We start from the raw sequence: 18,329 nt of genomic DNA on the forward strand, positions 1-18,329 counted from the left end.
TGAGGATGCCTTGTGGTTAAAACTGTTGGGAAAGTTTAGGTATGAAGCAGAACAGAAAAATAGTTGCAGGCAGATGAAGAGTAAAGGAGGTCTTTTTAAGATGTGAAATAGTAGAGTACATCTGTGTGTTTATGGGAATGATCCAGAAGAGGGATCCCTAAGAAGGTGAGAAGGGATGGTATATCCAGAGCATATACGGAGAGAATGGCCTCTGGTAGGAGACACTTGCTCTGGTAATAGGTGAGAAGATGGGTGCAGGTTCAGTTAAGTTTTTAGGATTTGATACTGTGAAAATGGGGAACTCCTTCTGAAGGCGTCTTTTTAAAAAAATTTTTTGAAGTAAGATCATCAGGTAAAGGTGGGGTGGAAGGTTAGGTTTACTGGATAGTGATCTTTTGGTCTTATTGTTTGTTTCATAACTCCTCTAGGATGAAGAACCCTTCAATCCAGACTATGTAGAGGTGGATAGGATATTGGATGAGTCTCACAGTATTGACAAAGACAATGGGGAGGTGAGTTGGGGCATGGAAGAACATTAAAGGTCTCAGAGATTTCTGCTGGTCTGCTTGCCCATCCTTTATTATTCAGATATGGCTGAAAAATCCCTTGGACAAAAAGGTATTTTTGAGTTTTTCTGAGGGCTCCTTAGGATGATATTGGGAAGATAAGGGAATAGGGAGAGAGGCTAAAAGGAAAGCTTCTCATAAAGTCAAACATCCGAGAGTTGTATTTATAAGTACCAGGAGCTATATGAACAAGTACTCCTTCACCTTGATCTTGTTTTCTCTTAGATTTTATATGGGAGACCCCTGACATCCAGTTAAGGGTGATAGAAGGGGAGAAGAATAGGGATATGTCACAAATCTCCATATTTATAAATATAAAAATGCCTGCACAGACTAATAGCTTTCTCTGTGTTGTTGAGAGTTATTTTTTGAACTTACCATCAATTGAATGCATTTTTGTTTATCATTAAAACCAATCTACTGCATTTGAATCTGTACTTTTAAACAGACTATGAGAGGGATGCCTGGGTGGCTCAGTCGGTTAAGCGTCTGCCTTCAGCTCAGGTCATGATCCCAGGGTCCTGGGATTAAGCCCCGCAGCGGGCTCCCTGCTCAGGGGGAAGCGTGCTTCTCCCTCTGCCTGCCACTCCTCCTGCTTGTGCTCTCGCTCTCTCTTTGACAAATAAATAAAATCTTTAAGAAAAGAAAACAGACTATGGGATCACATTCCCACAGATTCAGATTCAGTGGGTCTCTGGGTGGGACCCAGAGATTTGTATTTTTAAGTTGGTTCTCCAAGGGATTGCCAAACATTGCTTGATTTGGGAATCACTGCACTAAAGCTCTCTTAGCAGATTTTATATGTTGTAAAACACCTGGTGATAGAGTTTCATAAATCACTTTTATTATTTTCCGTATAAGAGTTGTAAAGATCCAAGACACCAGTGAATTCAACATTCTCTCTTTCAAATTTATTTCAAACTTACTTAGACTGTGAACCACCATTCCCTTAGAACTCATCGCTTTCTTTTCACTTAAAGTAGCAGTTCTTGGTAGGGCCACATTTCATCAAGTTTTTATCACATCTGACAGTTACTGCTTACCCAATGACCAGTACAGAACAACAGAACCTTGTTAAAATGTCAGTGCTGGGTGGTGAGCTAGGCTCACTCACAAGCTAAGTGACATGTTTCCATACATCACCCTTACAGGACCTAAGAATCAAGTCTTCCCTCTGTAAAATTCTATGTTTATTTTATAAGCCTTTAGGGTCGCTCAGAACCTTAGATGTCCAGGGCCTATTACAGTTCAGTGTCTTCAAATCCTGACAAGCATGCCTCAGATTATATATATTCTGCTTTTATGGGTTGGGGTGGGAGTTATTGTTTATTGTTCATTAGTGGGAGGTGAGTGGGGAATGGACTAGTTATTAGAATGGACATGTCAGCTACTATTAAATTCTTATCATTTCCAGGATCTCAGCCTTCTCAGCCTTAAACATCTTATGCTCTCTACCAACATACTTACTACTCTTCCAAAAGTAATTGATCTTTGGACTGTGTTGGAAATGGCAAGACAGACGAAAATGTTTTAGTTTCCTGGTACCATAACTTGTGCTCCCAATATTGGTTAACAACATTCTGTGTACCCATTTTTCCCCCTTCCCAAGAGAAGCTTAATTTGTCATCGTTTTACATGACCTAATAGTGGAAATCAGTATTATAAATAATAAAGTCATTGGAAAAGCTAAGTTATGATATTGGAAATGTGTGACCTGGACAAATGGCTTTATGTAGAAAATGACCTGAGTCACTATAATAAAGAAAATAGGAAAAGAGCAACTAGATTAGTTCTAGGGATTCCATGATCTGTGATTCTGTTGAGGTGCTTATATCTTCAGACTTGTTGGTGGCTGTTCTAAGGGATATTCTATGAATTGATAATAGAGATTCTTTTTTTTTTTTTTTTTTTAAGATTTTATTTATTTGACAGAGACACAGCGAGAGAGGGAACACAAGCAAGGGGAGTGGGAGAGGGAGAAGCAGGCTTCCTGCAGAGCAGGGAGCCCGATGCGGGGCTCAATCCCAGGACCCTGGGGTCATGACCTGAGCCGAAGGCAGACGCTTAACGACTGAGCCACCCAGGCGCCCCGATAATAGAGATTCTTGTTGATGACACTAGGCCCCATCTAATCCTTCTTTTTTTCATGTAAACCAAAAATAGAAATGCAGTCAGGGCAGTGATCAATTTGAGTAGTGAGAACAGAAGCCATTTTACCCTAGATCACTGCTTGTCCCTTTGCAGCAGAACACCTACATACAGCACAGTCTTGTAGTTGGAGCTTCAGCATTTGCCCCTCCTCTCTTCTCTCTTGCTACCTGTCTTCAGTGACGCCTCTCCTAATTATCTCCTAGCTCACAAGGAAATCTCTTTTCTACCATATGACTGCTCTTTGAAGTAGCATCTGCACTCAGAGCTACAGAAGCTCAGAAGCCCGGTGATTTCAGCCCTGCTTTGCTCTAATGGGTTTAATCTGGTCCTCACTTAGAAAAGTAGCCTGGTTTCCACTCTTCCACTGTATTAAATTTGGTGCCAGGATAATAGTATGGAGCAGAGCCCTACCTTTTAGTTTCAGCCTAATTCATTCTCTAATATAGGAGTAGAATTATTTTATTTTTTGCGTTTGCTTCATTGATGAGCATAATGTTTCAGTGCTTAGTGTTCTAGAAACGACTGGGTAACTTTGCCTCTTAGAACAGATTCTGATAAATTGCCTGGAAAAGTGATCAAAGCCACGAATAGTACAGTGCCTCAGCAGGTGAGCCTATGGTTGGTGTTCCTAGCCTGACTTTTTTTTTTTTTTTTAAAGATTTTATTTATTTATTTGACAGAGAGACACAGTGAGAGAGGGAACACGAGCAGGGGGAGAGGGAGAGGGAAAAGCAGGCTTCCCGCAGAGCAGGGAGCCTGATGCGGGGCTCGATCCCAGGATCCTGGGATAGTGACCTGAGCCGAAGGCAGACGCTTAATGACTGAGCCACCCAGGCACCCCGACTTTTTCTTTTTTTTTAAGCACTTTTTAGGTATTAACACTTTGTGATCTGATTCTGTAGTCAAATTCTTACCCTTTTAACCACAGCAAAGAACACAGAATCAGTTTATTAAGGCATTAGCTTTTTCTCTCCTAGCCTGTAATTTACTACCTGGTGAAATGGTGCTCTCTGCCCTATGAGGATAGTACGTGGGAGCTGAAAGAGGATGTGGATGAGGGCAAGATTCGAGAATTTAAACGGATCCAGTCAAGGCACCCAGAACTCAAAAGGGTGGTAAGTACATTTGCATTTAGAATGTAAAGCCCATGTAGGCAATAATATAATTTTTTATTTATAGAAGTTTATGTTGTTGTTTTAGCTTTTTATTATGGAAATTTTCAAACATATACAAAAGTAATAGTATAATGTACCAATTCCCAGATTATTTTAAAGCAAATCCCAGATTCCTTTATTTCATCTGTAAATATTTCAGTGTTTATGTCTAAAGGTAAATAATACCACAGTTACACCTGAGAAAGTTTAACCATTTCTAAATATCAACAAATCACCAATTACTATATATATTTCCCCGATTGCCTTCTAAGTTTTGTTAAATTGTTTGGATTGGATTTTGAATAAAGGTCTATATATTGCTGTCAGTTAATGTGTCTCAAATATCTCTTAATTTTAGTTTCCCCCTCCTTGACAATTTTTCTTGAAGAAATCAGGTGGTTTGTTCTCTGGGGTTTTCTATAGTCTGAAGTTTACCAGTTGCATCCCCCTTGGAAACTTCTCACGTGTTCTTTGTTCCTTGCATTTTTTCATAAATGGTTAGATAGAGAACAGTGCTGTCCACTGGATCTTTTTAGCACTGTGCTTAATATAGTAGCCGCTAGCTACATTTCACATGCTCAGTAATCACATGTGGCTAGTGGCTGATATGAAGCATTATTATCATAGACAGTTCCATTAGATACCACTCTTCTAAAGGTTTGATCAAATGGGGAAGGGAAACCACTAGATCTGCTTCATAGGTGATTCTATCAGGTTGTCTTTTTTGATATTATTAGTCATTTATGATCATTGCCTCAGGCTGTTCTTTAAGGATTTCAAAATGATGTTCTTTTAATTGTATCATGTTTTCATTTATTGGCCAGAATCTACTATAAAAAGAAATAGGATTCATCTACTCTTTGGTTACTCTGAGATACAGATGGTATAGGAAAGGAGGATAAATGCTTTGTTTTCTTTCTTTATTTCCCAATTTTCAAAATAATGAAGTAGTTCTCTAGCATCCTCCAAAAGTGACCAGTGGGTTTTTCCTCTTTTGGTTTTCCTCTTTTTTTAAAAAGCTTTTAAAACTTTATTTTAGTTTTAACTTTATTATGAACTCATGAATTTGAATATATTTTAAATGTTTTTAATCCATGTTTTTGAATCGATTTTAGGTACTAGAACTATCTAGTAAGTTTTTCTAATTTTGTTAGTGTCTTCACCCCATTTATTCAAATTTTCTCTTTTGTAGACTCGTCCACAGGCAAGTGCCTGGAAGAAGTTGGAGCTGTCACATGAGTATAAAAACAGAAACCAGTTACGGGAATATCAGTTGGAAGGGGTCAACTGGCTGCTCTTTAACTGGTATAACAGGTACAGAAAAGAGTAGGCCCATGAAATGTAGGCTTGGTCTGGAATTATTTTTATTTGTTTTTTGTTGAAATAGTTCCTTTTTACATACTTTTTAAAAAGATGGTATCTTTTGACATGCTTTTCTTTTTCCATGATGCATCTTCAGGCAAAACTGTATCCTGGCTGATGAGATGGGACTGGGCAAAACTATCCAGTCCATTGCCTTCTTGCAGGAGGTATATAATGTGGGCATCCATGGCCCCTTCCTGGTCATTGCCCCACTGTCCACAATTACTAATTGGGAGCGAGAATTCAATACATGGACAGAAATGAACACTATTGTATACCATGGCAGTCTGGCCAGCCGTCAGATGATTCAGCAATATGAAATGTACTGCAAGGATTCACGGGTAAGTTGTAGATCATGGGAATATAATGGTTTAGAGAGAGTAGGCCAAGGTACCTGGTATTTTAGAGGCTTTTATGTGAATAAAGACTTCTGTTGAGATTTTCTGAGGTGATTTATGGTATTTTGTCTAGATTGCACAAGGAATTTTTTTCTTTATGTTTTGCTCTTCTTATCCAGTGGAATTTTGATCGAGTAGAAGTTCTATTTGTGAATATATGCGTTTTAAATAGAATTTTATCAGCATTGATGTGTTTTCATCAAGAAAGTATTGAGGTGGTGAACTTAAGCCACTTCTTTTTTTTTTTTCAAGTCTGCTAAAATTTTCATCAAGAGTAGTTCGTTTGTTCTATACAAATTATTCATCCTTTCTTAGTCACATTTTGCTGCTTTTAATTTTGTTAAACTGATTCAATTCTGCCTGTTTTTAGACCGTAACTGATATTACCTGTTTCACTTTCAGTTTTGTTTTGTATATTTCAACAGTGCCCAACATTTGTGGATATTAGTGTTAACTACCAAAAGATCTAGGTCTAAGAATCATGACTTAATGGTCAAAAGTGTCCAGCTTCATTCAGTGATGTCTGTCATTTACCCAAGAAACTGAGTGTCTTGAAAGAGACATTGTATCTTACATTCTGTGATTTGGCACTATTTATCAGGAAAATACACAGCAGCAGAGATTGGTGGTGGTGCTGTTTGTATTTCCTACTGAGCCTGCCTGAATATAGAAAAGAGAATGTGTAATGCAGAAGAGGTCCCCATTTAGGTACATATTAGGTCTTTTCTTAACTTTATTGCCTTCATGCTTAGGGGCGCCTCATCCCAGGCGCATACAAGTTTGATGCCCTGATCACCACTTTTGAGATGATTTTGTCAGACTGTCCTGAGCTTCGTGAAATTGAATGGCGTTGTGTCATCATTGATGAGGCCCATCGGCTAAAGAACCGTAATTGCAAGCTGCTTGATAGCCTCAAGCACATGGACCTGGTGAGTTCCTCACATTGACTTATGGGCAGAAACACCTGGAATTAAAATAACCCTAATTCCCCGTGGAATTAATATAACTAAGAAAAAAAAAAATCAGGATCTTAGTATTGGGTGGTGGGTATGGCCTATGGGAATGGACACCTGAAAAGTCATATAAAAGTCCTATAAATTTTAGAATTGGAAGGTAGTTGTGTGTTAGTGGTTCTTAACTAGGTGGAGAGGTGGGATACTGTATTAGTCACCTAGTGCTACATAACAAATACCCTACAACTTAGTGGCTTAAAACAACTATTATTTTTTTAGGATTCTCTAGTTCAGCAACTTGGGCTGGGCACAGCTAGGCCATCCCTTTGGTGGTCTTGCCTGTAGTCAGTAATGTGGCTGCAGCTGGCAATTGGTGGGCTCCTGGGTCATCTTCCACATGACCTGTCATCCCCCAGTAGGCCAGACTTTGCTTCTTGACATGGTAGAATCAGGGCAGTATGCAGAGAGGGCAAAGGCAGAAGTTGCAAGGCCTTTGAGGTATAGGCTCTGAAACTCACACAATATCACTTCTGCTACATTCTCTTTGTCAGAGCAAGCCACAAGGCAAGCCCAGATTCAAGGGGTGAACCTTGATAGGAGGAACTACAAAGAATTAATGGCCATATTTAATCCAGCACAGGTACATTCCCTAGAGGGGGACATACTAGGATATCTGTGGGGAGTTGAGTGTGCAAAGGCATATGTAATTGCAGAAAAAACTGTATTTTTGAGTATTTCTTTATTTGCTTGTAATCTTAATATTTAAATTCTTGTTAAATAATATCAAGGTTTTTTTTGGGTTTTTTTTGTTTTTTTTTAATGTTTTGTGTTTATCAGAAGAGGGAGCAAGTGAAAGAAAAGTTAAGATAGTAATCTGGTCCATTCCCATAATTTTATAGATAACGAAATTAAAGCTAAAGTTATATATTTAAGAGAAAACCCCAGAAGTCCTTTGTGTTTTTGAGTTTTACCATTTTTTTGTTTTCTCCATTTCTAGGAACACAAAGTGCTACTCACAGGAACGCCATTGCAAAATACTGTGGAGGAACTGTTCAGCTTGCTTCATTTCTTGGAACCTTCACAGTTTCCTTCAGAATCAGAGTTCCTCAAGGATTTTGGGGATCTCAAGACAGAGGAACAGGTAGGAAGTCTATCTGGGCAAGAAAGGTAAAGTTTGTACTAGGCACACATCTATTACCGTGGGCAGCAAGGACCTCTCTGAACTCCTTATAATCTGGTGCCTACATCATTTGTGGCATTGTACAAAATCCACATTTTTCAGATAATGGAAAGCTCTCATTGTATTTCTTCATGTTTCCATGTAATGTAAGAATGTTTGTCCTCATAGTTTTTATTTCTTTTTCTCTCCTGTATTGGACACAGGTTCAAAAGCTACAGGCCATTCTCAAGCCAATGATGCTAAGAAGACTCAAAGAGGATGTTGAAAAAAACCTGGCACCCAAACAGGAAACTATCATTGAAGTAGAGTTGACCAACATCCAGAAGAAATATTACCGGGCTATTTTGGAGAAGAATTTCTCCTTCCTGTCCAAGGGGGCAGGTCATACGAACATGCCTAATCTACTCAATACGATGATGGAGTTGCGCAAATGCTGCAACCACCCGTACCTCATCAATGGTGAGAGAGTTCCTGGACAATACCTGCATTTCTGTATCACCTGTGTTTACTTGCTAATAATATTCCTCAGGAATAGCGGATATGTTGACTGATGCAACCTAGTTTTGGGAGGGAAGGGGATTCTTCTTTTAAAACAAAAAATTTTTTTTTTAAGATTTATTTATTTTTGAGAGAGAGTGCACCTGTGCGGAGGGAGAGGGAGAGTAGCAGACTCCCTGCTGAGTGAAGAGCCTGATGTGCGGCTCAGTCTTACGACCCTGAGGTCATGACCGGAGCCAAAATCAAGAGTTGGACACTTAACTGACTGAGCCATCCAAGCACCCTTTATTATTTATTTATGTATCTATCTATCTATTTATTTAAGACTTTATTCATTTGAGAGAGAGAGCGAGCATGAGGGGTGGGGTGGGGAGGGTAGGGGGAGAGGGAGAAGCAGACTCCCTGCTGAGCAGGGAACCTGATGCAGGGCTCGATCCTAGGACCCCGTGATCATGACCTGAGCCAAAGGCAGAGACTTACCCGACTGAGCCACCCAGGCACCCTCAGCATCCCTCTTCTAAAACAATTCTTATGTGGAATGTCTTTCTCTAGTTCTTTCCCCTTGATCCTGCATAATCTTCAAAATTATATGGGATTTGCTGTGCAGAATTTCATGAACAAGAACTCAAATCATTCTGTTCTCTGGATAAATGTCCTCATCGCTACTCCATTTTTTAGTTTCTGTTTTGGATGCCAGTAGGGTGGTATTAGTTGTTTGCATGTACTGTTCTAGTCCTCATTGTTACAGATGTTTTGTCTGAATACAATCTGAAGTCTGACTTATTTGCAGTATTTTGTATAACACAGTTGAAGATGATTTAGGATTTTCTGGGTGCTAAAATTCTCTGTGAAAAGAATGTTTATCTCAAGTCAGATTACTTTTCTTTGCTTCCTTATCTTAGCTAAGTAAACTATAGCTTTAGTATGTTTCTCCGGATCTCACCATCAAGTTTGGTTTTCTTTTGGCAGGTGCAGAAGAAAAAATCCTAACAGAATTTCGAGAAGCTTGCCATATTATACCTCATGACTTCCACTTGCAGGCCATGGTTCGTTCAGCTGGCAAATTGGTTCTTATTGACAAGTTACTTCCAAAACTTAAAGCTGGTGGTCATAAGGTTCTGATCTTCTCCCAGATGGTACGCTGCCTAGATATCCTAGAGGATTATCTAATCCAGAGGAGGTAAGAAAAGAGTCATCCCTTGCCTTGTGTTTACTGTAGCTTCATAAAATTGCAAAGAGTAGGAGGGTCTGTGTTTAATGAAAGTTGGCCAGGACTGGGATGAAAGAGGTATTTAAAATTCTCACTCTCAACTTTCTGATAAGGTTTTTGGTCAGCTAGAGATACAGAATTACTGGTATTGATCCTAATCTGCTTTTTTGGTTTCTTTTTCTGCTGCACCAATTAATTTTTTTTCTGTAACTGCCATAACAGGTACCTATATGAGCGTATTGATGGGCGAGTCAGAGGTAACCTTCGGCAGGCAGCTATTGACCGCTTCAGCAAGCCTGACTCAGACCGCTTTGTCTTCTTGCTCTGTACCCGGGCTGGTGGACTTGGTATTAATCTCACAGCTGCTGATACCTGCATCATCTTTGATTCAGACTGGAATCCACAAAATGACCTGCAGGTAGAGGAAATCATTGTTTTGGGGGCTAACTACCTACCTAACCTAAGAGGTTTTTCAACAGGATCAGGATCTGTTAGAAAGACACATCCTTCAAAGAGTATGGAATTGTTTACTTAGTTTAAGGGTGGCAGTCTCCATGTAAGGGTGGCAAACTCTGTAAAGGGCCAGAGAGTAAATGTTTTAGACTTTGGGGACCATACAGTCTCTGTTGTAACTACTCATCTCTGCTCTTGTAGTCCAAAAGCAGCTGTAGACAATATATAAATGAATGGGTGGGGTTGCATTTCAGTAAAACTTTATAGAAACAGGTGGTTTTGCAGACCATGGTTTGCTGACCCCTGGTGTACTTGGTGGGACAATAATTTCATCTTAAAATTGACTTTTGGTTTTGAGTTGATCTCATGGCTGCTTTATAGATGTGAATTGGTATTTTGAATTCCATCTCCCTCCCCCACCCCACCCCCATTTTATGTCCTCTTTGCCCTTTCTTTCCATTTCTTTTAAACCAGGCCCAGGCACGGTGTCATCGAATTGGGCAGAGCAAAGCTGTGAAGGTGTACCGTCTCATCACTCGTAATTCTTATGAGAGAGAGATGTTTGATAAGGCTAGCCTCAAGTTGGGATTGGATAAGGCTGTGCTTCAGTCCATGAGTGGTCGGGATGGCAACATTACCGGAGTGAGTCCTCTTAGTCTATAGATATATTTATAGCAAGTCATAGTGTTAGAGGGAGACAAAGCTATTTTTTGCACAGGAATCTGACCACCTTGTTTGGATTTCTTAAAATAGTTCTTAAAACATAATGAACTAAGTTATTATGATATGGTTAGATAATATTCTCTTCTTAGTTTTTTCATTTTATTATTGGATTTTGCAGATCCAACAGTTCTCCAAGAAGGAGATTGAAGATCTTTTACGAAAAGGGGCATATGCAGCCATAATGGAAGAAGATGATGAGGGCTCCAAGTTTTGTGAAGAAGACATTGACCAAATCTTGTTAAGACGAACCACAACCATCACCATCGAGTCTGAAGGAAAGGGTTCGACCTTTGCCAAGGTATGTTCTGTCTGTGCCAAATGCTAAGGAAACAGAGGTAGAGACTGGAATCTTCTAGAATTTAAATATATTTTTTAAATACAGTTACTAGTTTCCCATTGCTCAAAAAAGTGTTGTAGTCAACTTTACTTTGTTCTCACTAGGCAAGCTTTGTTGCTTCTGAAAATAGGACTGATATTTCTCTGGATGACCCCAACTTTTGGCAGAAGTGGGCCAAAAAGGCTGACCTGGACATGGATCTGCTTAATAGCAAGGTAAGCTTCCTTTTCTTTTAGGGAGGAAGTATTACAGAAGACACATTACTTTCAGGTGCCTTTGTAGTTGCTCTGATTCTTTGATGCTGACCTTGGTTTGTGATGGTATATTGTATATAAGAGCCATTGTAAAAACTTTCTGCATGGGAAGCCCCAGAAAACTACTTAGATACCTACCGCTTAACTTTACTTCTGAGTCCCTATAGGTTATTTTGCATGTCCTAAAAAAAATCTCTCTTTATCTGCAAATGTTATATCCAAGGCTATTTCAATCCATAATTGTCTTAATTCCTTTCCGATGGCCTTGTCATGAAGAGAGTTACTCTTCTACTTCTGTTCTCTGTTAGAATAACTTGGTGATTGACACACCTAGAGTACGAAAACAGCCCCGCCACTTCAGCACTCTGAAAGATGATGACCTAGTGGAATTCTCTGATTTGGAAAGTGAAGATGATGAGCGGCCACGCTCTCGCCGACATGACCGACATCATACCTATGGGCGCACTGACTGCTTTCGGGTGGAAAAGCACCTCTTGGTATACGGGTAAGAACCCACCTTGCCATTAGAGGTAGTGTATTTCCATCCTGATGGACACTCTGTTTGCCCTTCAAATTGGAGGCTGTGACCAAAGAGGGGATAATGGGAAAAAACTTTATTTATTCTCTTACCATGTTTTCTCCAGATGTTTTTGTCTCCTACCTTTTGGGAGTCCCCAGGAAAATATTAACACAATTTTCTGTTTTTCTAGTTGGGGACGGTGGCGAGATATCTTGTCTCATGGACGCTTCAAGCGACGTATGACTGAACGAGATGTGGAGACAATTTGCCGGGCCATCCTTGTATACTGTCTTCTGCACTATCGTGGGGATGAAAATATCAAAGGCTTCATTTGGGACTTGATTAGCCCTGCTGAAAATGGCAAGACAAAAGAATTGCAGAATCATTCAGGTAATTATCAACTCTTTACTTTTCATATTTCTGTAGGTTATCTAATCTTTTTCAGGTCCAAGGGTTTTTCTCAATCCAAGTCTTCAATGTCTCCCCTTTCCCAGGTCTGTCTATCCCTGTGCCCCGTGGACGAAAGGGGAAAAAAGTAAAGTCACAAAGCACTTTTGATATCCATAAGGCAGATTGGATCCGGAAATATAATCCTGATACTCTGTTCCAAGATGAGAGTTATAAGAAGCATTTAAAACATCAGTGTAACAAGTAAGGATGGAAATTAGCAACGACTAAAGCATTTTCCACCTCAGAGTTTCTGCATTATTACTGAGCCAGCTCTTCTTCCCTCCCTTTTAGGGTGCTGTTGCGGGTACGAATGCTATATTATCTGAGGCAGGAGGTTATTGGAGACCAGGCAGAGAAGGTGTTAGGGGGTGCCATTGCCAGGTACAGTTATGCTATATTTTTCTTTATGTATTTCTCTTTATACCCTGCCTTATTCCAGAAAAGATTGGTTTACTTATTTCATTCTGTACTATCTTTGGGATAACTGATAATTAAGATCTGTATATCAGGTTTTTGATCCTATGCTTGATACCAGTGGAAGGAAATAGGCAGATCCATGAGCATTTAAATTAATGGATAAAAGAAGATACATATAATAATCTTCCCAAGGATTGTCATTTTAATTCCCTTCATTGCTGTGCTGTTTCTGCTCTCTTACACCTTTAGTGAGATTGACATATGGTTCCCAGTAGTGGATCAGCTGGAGGTTCCAACAACATGGTGGGACAGTGAGGCTGACAAGTCCCTGCTCATTGGAGTCTTTAAGCATGGTGGGTACCTTTCCTTAGTTTATTCCTTTCCTATTGTTGACTTACTTCCACAGATGGAACATGTAGCAGAATGCTCATGGCCAATAACTGAGTTCTCTGATTGAACTTCAATAAAATTATGTTTGAATAGGAAACTAGTTCTTAAATATCCAGAGCAAAGCAATTAGTTCCTATAAATAGATGTTCAAAAAGGCCAGATGGATAGTTAAATCCTAAGGTGGGGAGTCTCCCATCTGTTCTCTAATCCATGTTATCAGTCTGTATGTTTTGCATCTCAGTTAAGGTTCCACGGATCCGGGGAGGTAATGTATGCCCACTCCTATTAATAATAACCATGCTTAATTTGTGTGAAAATGTTCTACTTACGTAGCATCCCATATGTCTAAATATTCAACAGTCATTCTGATGGAAGTGTGAGCTACAGTGAAATAAAAATAAAGTACAAAAAGTGAGAGTACTCCCTTTTGAGTCTAGCCTAATAACAAATTCTAGGTATTAAAAGCAGTGAGTGCTAACTAACTTCCAGCCCAGTGACATAATGAACTAGAATATCATTTCTTTTTTAAAATACTTTTCTGTTTATTTCTATAAAATATAAATAATGGCATTTAAACCACATGTTTTCAAGAACTTTGATGGATAAGAAAAACTGTGAACATTTTCTAGTCTTAAATTTACTTTTGGGACAAGGAGGTTTAGAAGAGTCCGAACACCCTGAATTATGTTCATTCACTCATTCATTCGTTCTCTGTTCATCAGATACTCAGTGCCTCTTTGTTTGCAGGTGTTTCTTTCTTTCTTCTTTTTTTTTAAGACTTATTTATTTGAGAGAATGTGAGTGAGAGAGAGGACACACAAGCCAGTGAGGGAGGGGGAGAGGCAGAGAGAGAAGCAGACTCCCCGCTGAGCAAGGAGTCCAATGTGGGGCTCGATCCCAGGACCCTGGGATCATGACCTGACCCGAAGGCTGATGCTTAACCGACTGAGCCACCCAGGCACCCCTTGCAGGTGTTTCTTATCCTTCATTTGAAAATGTGTGACCTAGGGGTGCCTGGGTGGCTCAGTTGTTAAGCGTCTGCCTTTGGCTCAGGTCATGATCCCAGGGTCCTGGGATCGAGCCCTGCGTCTGGCTCCCTGCTCCACGGGAAGCCTGCTTCTCCCTCTCCCACTCCCCCTGCTTGTGTTCCTTCTCTCGCTGTGTCTCTGTCTGTCAAATAAATAAATAAAATCTTTAAAAAAAAGGGGGGGGGGCGCCTGGGTGGCTCAGTCATTAAGTGTCTGCCTTGGGCTCGGGTCATGGTCCCGGGGTCTTGGGATCGAGCCCGCATCAGGCTCCTCGCTCCGCGGGAGGCCTGCTTCTCCCTCTCCCACTCCCTCTGCTTGTGTTTCCTCTCTCGCTGTCTCTCTCTCTCTCTGTTAAATAAATAAATAAAAATCTTAAAAAAAAAAAAATGTATGACCTAGGGGCACCTGGGTGGCTCAGTTGGTTAAACGTCTGCCTTGGGCTCAGGTCGTGATCCTGAGGTCCTGGGATCGAGTTCCGCATCAGGTTCCCTGTTCAGCCGGGAGCCTGCTTCTCCCTCTGCCTGTCATTCTCTGTCTCTAATGAAGAAATAAATAAAATCTTCAAAAAAAAAAAAAAAATTTGTGACCCAGCCCTAATTATTTTACTTTTTTCCCCATCTGTGTCGTGAGACTGATAATAGAAAAATTACCAGTTAAATGGCTATGTAGATCTGTCACCATTCTATAAATACTCTGATCAAATTCCTATCTTTCAGGGCACCTGGGTGGCTCAAGTGGTTAAGCGTCTGCCTTTGGCTCAGGTCTCATGAGCTCCAGGTCCTGAGATCGATACCTACACCGGGCTCCCTGCTCAGCAGGGAGTCTGCTTCTCCCTCTTCCTCTGCCTCTCCCCACTGCCCCTGCTCTCTGTCTTGCTCTCTCTCTGTCTCCAATGAATTAAAAAAAAAAAAATCTTATCTTTCATAACTAGTGACTAAAACTCTTTGTAATTGCTATAGAACTATTCAACACAGTAATATAACCCAACAGCTGTCCAAGTTAATATTTTGCATTTTGAGTAAGTAGCTCATATATTTCAATTATTCCAGCACACTTTAGGCAAAGTTAATCTTTCTTTGGTTTATGGTCCTTTTTCTTCTAGGCTATGAGAAATATAATACTATGAGGGCAGACCCCGCCTTATGCTTCCTGGAAAAGGCTGGGCGACCAGATGACAAAGCCATTGCAGCAGAACATCGAGTGTTGGATAATTTCTCTGACATAGTAGAAGGGTAAGCATTGGTGTTTAGTTCTCTTGAAGTTCTGAGTCTACCCCTTGAAAGGCTCTTAGTTGCTTCTGCAATGTGGTAACATAATTCTGGCCTTGACTGAACCCATTGGTATTCTTAATGGTGGTTATACTCATTAATGATAAATTCTTAACAAAGAGTGGGACTAGCAGAAAGGACTCTATAAACTAGGCTAAAACCACACATTTGCCATAAGATGCAACCAAGGGTGAAAATGAATGTTACTCCCAAATGGCTTATTTGAGGTGCTCGCTTTGGCAGCACATATACCAAATGGCTTATTTGATGTTCAGTTCAGTTTTTTGGGGGTTTTTTTGTTTGTTTGTTTGTTTGTTTTTTTGCAGTGCTTTTCTGTGCATCCACAGTAGCTGAAAGGACAACTGAACTGGTTGTCTTTTTTTTTTTTTAATGTTTTATTTATTTATTCATGAGAGTCAGAGAGAGAGGCAGAGGCAGAGGGAGAAGCAAGCTCCCCGCCTAGCAGGGAGCCCAATGTGGGACTTGATCCCAGGACCCAGGATCATGACCTGAGCTGAAGGCAGTCGCTTAACCATCTGAGCCATCCAGGTGCCCCTGAACTGGTTGTCTTGAAAGATAATATCCATGCAGCTCTCCTATGTCACTTATGTGGTAGAGCCTCAGGAGATTTTAGCCCTGGTTTATCATCTGCCAATGGTGGCTGACACATACAGGCATATACTCTGTCTGGATACATGTCTCGATGATGAGTTGCCATGCTAATACTGAGTCACCAGGTAGGGCAGTGTTGCCCTAATTTGGGTGCCAGTGAGTTTAACAAAACTTCTCACATGGAGACCTGAGGGGCATGTGAAATCTTTGGCTTAATTCATGAATACCCATGCACTCTGCAATTGAGAGATTTCTCTTTGATGATCACAACCTTAGTTTGCTTAGTGCAGGACCCTCAAAGGAAATTGGGTTGGTTATTCATCACAAATCATTTATTATGTCACCCTTCTACTCAAAAGAGCAAAGTAAAACAAGCAAACATGGACTATTTAAATGTAACAATTAAATAGGAAAGAGGAGAAGAATGGGTAAACAATGAAAAGGGCTATCAAGAGAAAGGAAGTATCCTGGCCAAAGTATTTCATTTCAGATTCAAGCAATTTAGAATGGCACTTTGTCAGTTTTTTCCCATTCTTCATCCTGTTGGATGCTCTACCTAATCTTACTCGGAGCTTAGCACCTGGCCTGCCATCCCTTTGAGCATGAAGGAAAACCATGGTTCCATGCTGGATTGTATGTTTGGCCAGGTATTCATCTTAAATTCCTCTTAGTGAAAGAAGATACATTCTTTTTTTTTTTTTTTTCCATGCCTTTGGATAATTTTAGGGTTGACTTTGATAAGGATTGTGAAGATCCTGAATATAAACCACTCCAGGGTCCCCCGAAGGACCAAGATGATGAGGTGAGGAATTCTCATTTGAGAGTAGCTTTGCTCTACTATGATTAAATAGTTAAGTATTCTCCCATTCCCTGGATTCTGAAGTATACTGATTAATTTATAATACAAAATGGAAAGTAACTATCATTTGATACTATAAAGTATTAATGGAAAAGATTATAACACCAGTTGGGGGAGACCAGGGATGACTTTGTGGAGGAGGTGGGACCAAGCTGGATATTGAAATATATTATTTGCTAAATTCTTGAGTCCCTTTATTTTCAAGCCATTAATAGCAACTGATTTTTTTTCTTAGTCCTTTAGTTGGTTGCTTCCATTTTTTTTGTGAGGGTTCATTAGAAATTTTTCTTGATCCCTTTGGTGCCATAGAAGGACACACATAAGAAATTGATTTCAGAATGCCAACTTCCCCCCCTTTTCCCTCCCCCCTCCATCCTATGGGGTGGATCTCCTTCTCTAGGGTGATCCCTTGATGATGATGGATGAGGAGATCTCAGTGATTGATGGAGATGAAGGTAAACTTCTAGGTCAACTAGTATAATTTTGTGTGGGGTGGTGGGTTGGGGAATTACTAACTGAATTCTGTCCTGTCCTGGGATTTCTAAGAGCTTTGCTTTTGGGTGGGTTGAAATACTGGTGTTATCTTTACTACCTTTCCTGTACTTCCTATTCATTCTGCTTTGCTTCCCACAGCCCAGGTAACCCAGCAGCCAGGCCATCTCTTCTGGCCTCCAGGCTCTGCTCTAACAGCTAGGCTTCGGCGCCTAGTAACAGCTTATCAGCGCAGCTACAAGAGAGAACAGATGAAGATAGAGGCTGCAGAACGAGGGGACCGGAGACGGCGGCGTTGTGAGGCAGCCTTCAAGCTAAAAGAAATTGCGCGGCGGGAGAAACAGCAACGGTAAAGTGTGGCTGGGAATTTGGGCTGAGGTGTAAGCTTGCCTTCAGCTATGGGCTATGGGTCCTATATTGAAAAGCATCTTAGGAAGGATTTATTTGGAATTCCCTACAGAGGGACCATTTTTTTTGCCTTTGGTTGTTACTCCTCTGCAACAAAAAACCTCGCTTGTGTGCATTATCACAGCTTCTAGGAAAGTGGCCATTCTCATTGAGTTATTTGCCCACATATTTTTTCCCTTAGCTAGCTGGCTATTCTTAAATTCTTACATGTTATAGAGTACCTCTTAACTACCTCTTCTGCTGTCTTCTGGGCTGTTTTTTGTTTTGTTTTGTTTTTTTGTCCCTATTTTCAATTTTTTGTTTATTCAGGTATTCTAAGCCACACTAAGAAGTAACCAGTTTCCCTGTGTTTTTCTGATCACTGCTGCCTGATTCCTTTTCCCTTTAGATGGACAAGGCGTGAACAAACTGATTTCTATCGAGTGGTGTCTACCTTTGGTGTGGAGTATGACCCTGATACCATGCAGTTCCATTGGGATCGCTTCCGTACTTTTGCCCGACTGGACAAAAAAACAGACGAAAGCCTTACCAAGTACTTCCATGGCTTTGTGGCCATGTGTCGCCAAGTGTGCCGCCTTCCCCCAGCAGCTGGAGATGGTAAGCAAGGCTGGAGAGTCTTGGGTGAGTGGGGATGGATGGCAACAGA

General features: G+C 40.5%; 1 protein-coding gene and 1 non-coding gene across 2 annotated transcripts in view; both read left to right on the plus strand.

Annotated features, from left to right (window-relative positions):
• Window positions 1–18,329, plus strand: part of CHD8 (chromodomain helicase DNA binding protein 8) — a 41,458-nt gene that overhangs the window by 15,694 nt on the left and 7,435 nt on the right. Inside the window, exons 9-30 of the mRNA XM_021695777.2 lie at window positions 429–512; window positions 3,695–3,832; window positions 5,064–5,185; window positions 5,331–5,574; window positions 6,384–6,560; window positions 7,582–7,725; window positions 7,968–8,223; window positions 9,232–9,442; window positions 9,695–9,890; window positions 10,400–10,567; window positions 10,767–10,946; window positions 11,090–11,200; window positions 11,548–11,744; window positions 11,950–12,149; window positions 12,254–12,410; window positions 12,501–12,590; window positions 12,876–12,979; window positions 15,147–15,276; window positions 16,651–16,726; window positions 17,184–17,238; window positions 17,417–17,624; window positions 18,072–18,280. Of these exons, the coding sequence (XP_021551452.2) occupies window positions 429–512; window positions 3,695–3,832; window positions 5,064–5,185; window positions 5,331–5,574; window positions 6,384–6,560; window positions 7,582–7,725; window positions 7,968–8,223; window positions 9,232–9,442; window positions 9,695–9,890; window positions 10,400–10,567; window positions 10,767–10,946; window positions 11,090–11,200; window positions 11,548–11,744; window positions 11,950–12,149; window positions 12,254–12,410; window positions 12,501–12,590; window positions 12,876–12,979; window positions 15,147–15,276; window positions 16,651–16,726; window positions 17,184–17,238; window positions 17,417–17,624; window positions 18,072–18,280 (3,457 nt within the window). The remainder of the gene's footprint in view (window positions 1–428; window positions 513–3,694; window positions 3,833–5,063; window positions 5,186–5,330; window positions 5,575–6,383; window positions 6,561–7,581; window positions 7,726–7,967; window positions 8,224–9,231; window positions 9,443–9,694; window positions 9,891–10,399; window positions 10,568–10,766; window positions 10,947–11,089; window positions 11,201–11,547; window positions 11,745–11,949; window positions 12,150–12,253; window positions 12,411–12,500; window positions 12,591–12,875; window positions 12,980–15,146; window positions 15,277–16,650; window positions 16,727–17,183; window positions 17,239–17,416; window positions 17,625–18,071; window positions 18,281–18,329) is intronic.
• On the plus strand, window positions 16,011–16,120 carry LOC123325930. The gene has a single exon (XR_006540763.1). It is a non-coding gene; the product is annotated as a small nucleolar RNA U6-53/MBII-28 (small nucleolar RNA).

The sequence above is a fragment of the Neomonachus schauinslandi genome, chromosome 9, assembly GCF_002201575.2.
Source record: "Neomonachus schauinslandi chromosome 9, ASM220157v2, whole genome shotgun sequence".
Lineage (NCBI taxonomy): Eukaryota > Metazoa > Chordata > Mammalia > Carnivora > Phocidae > Neomonachus > Neomonachus schauinslandi.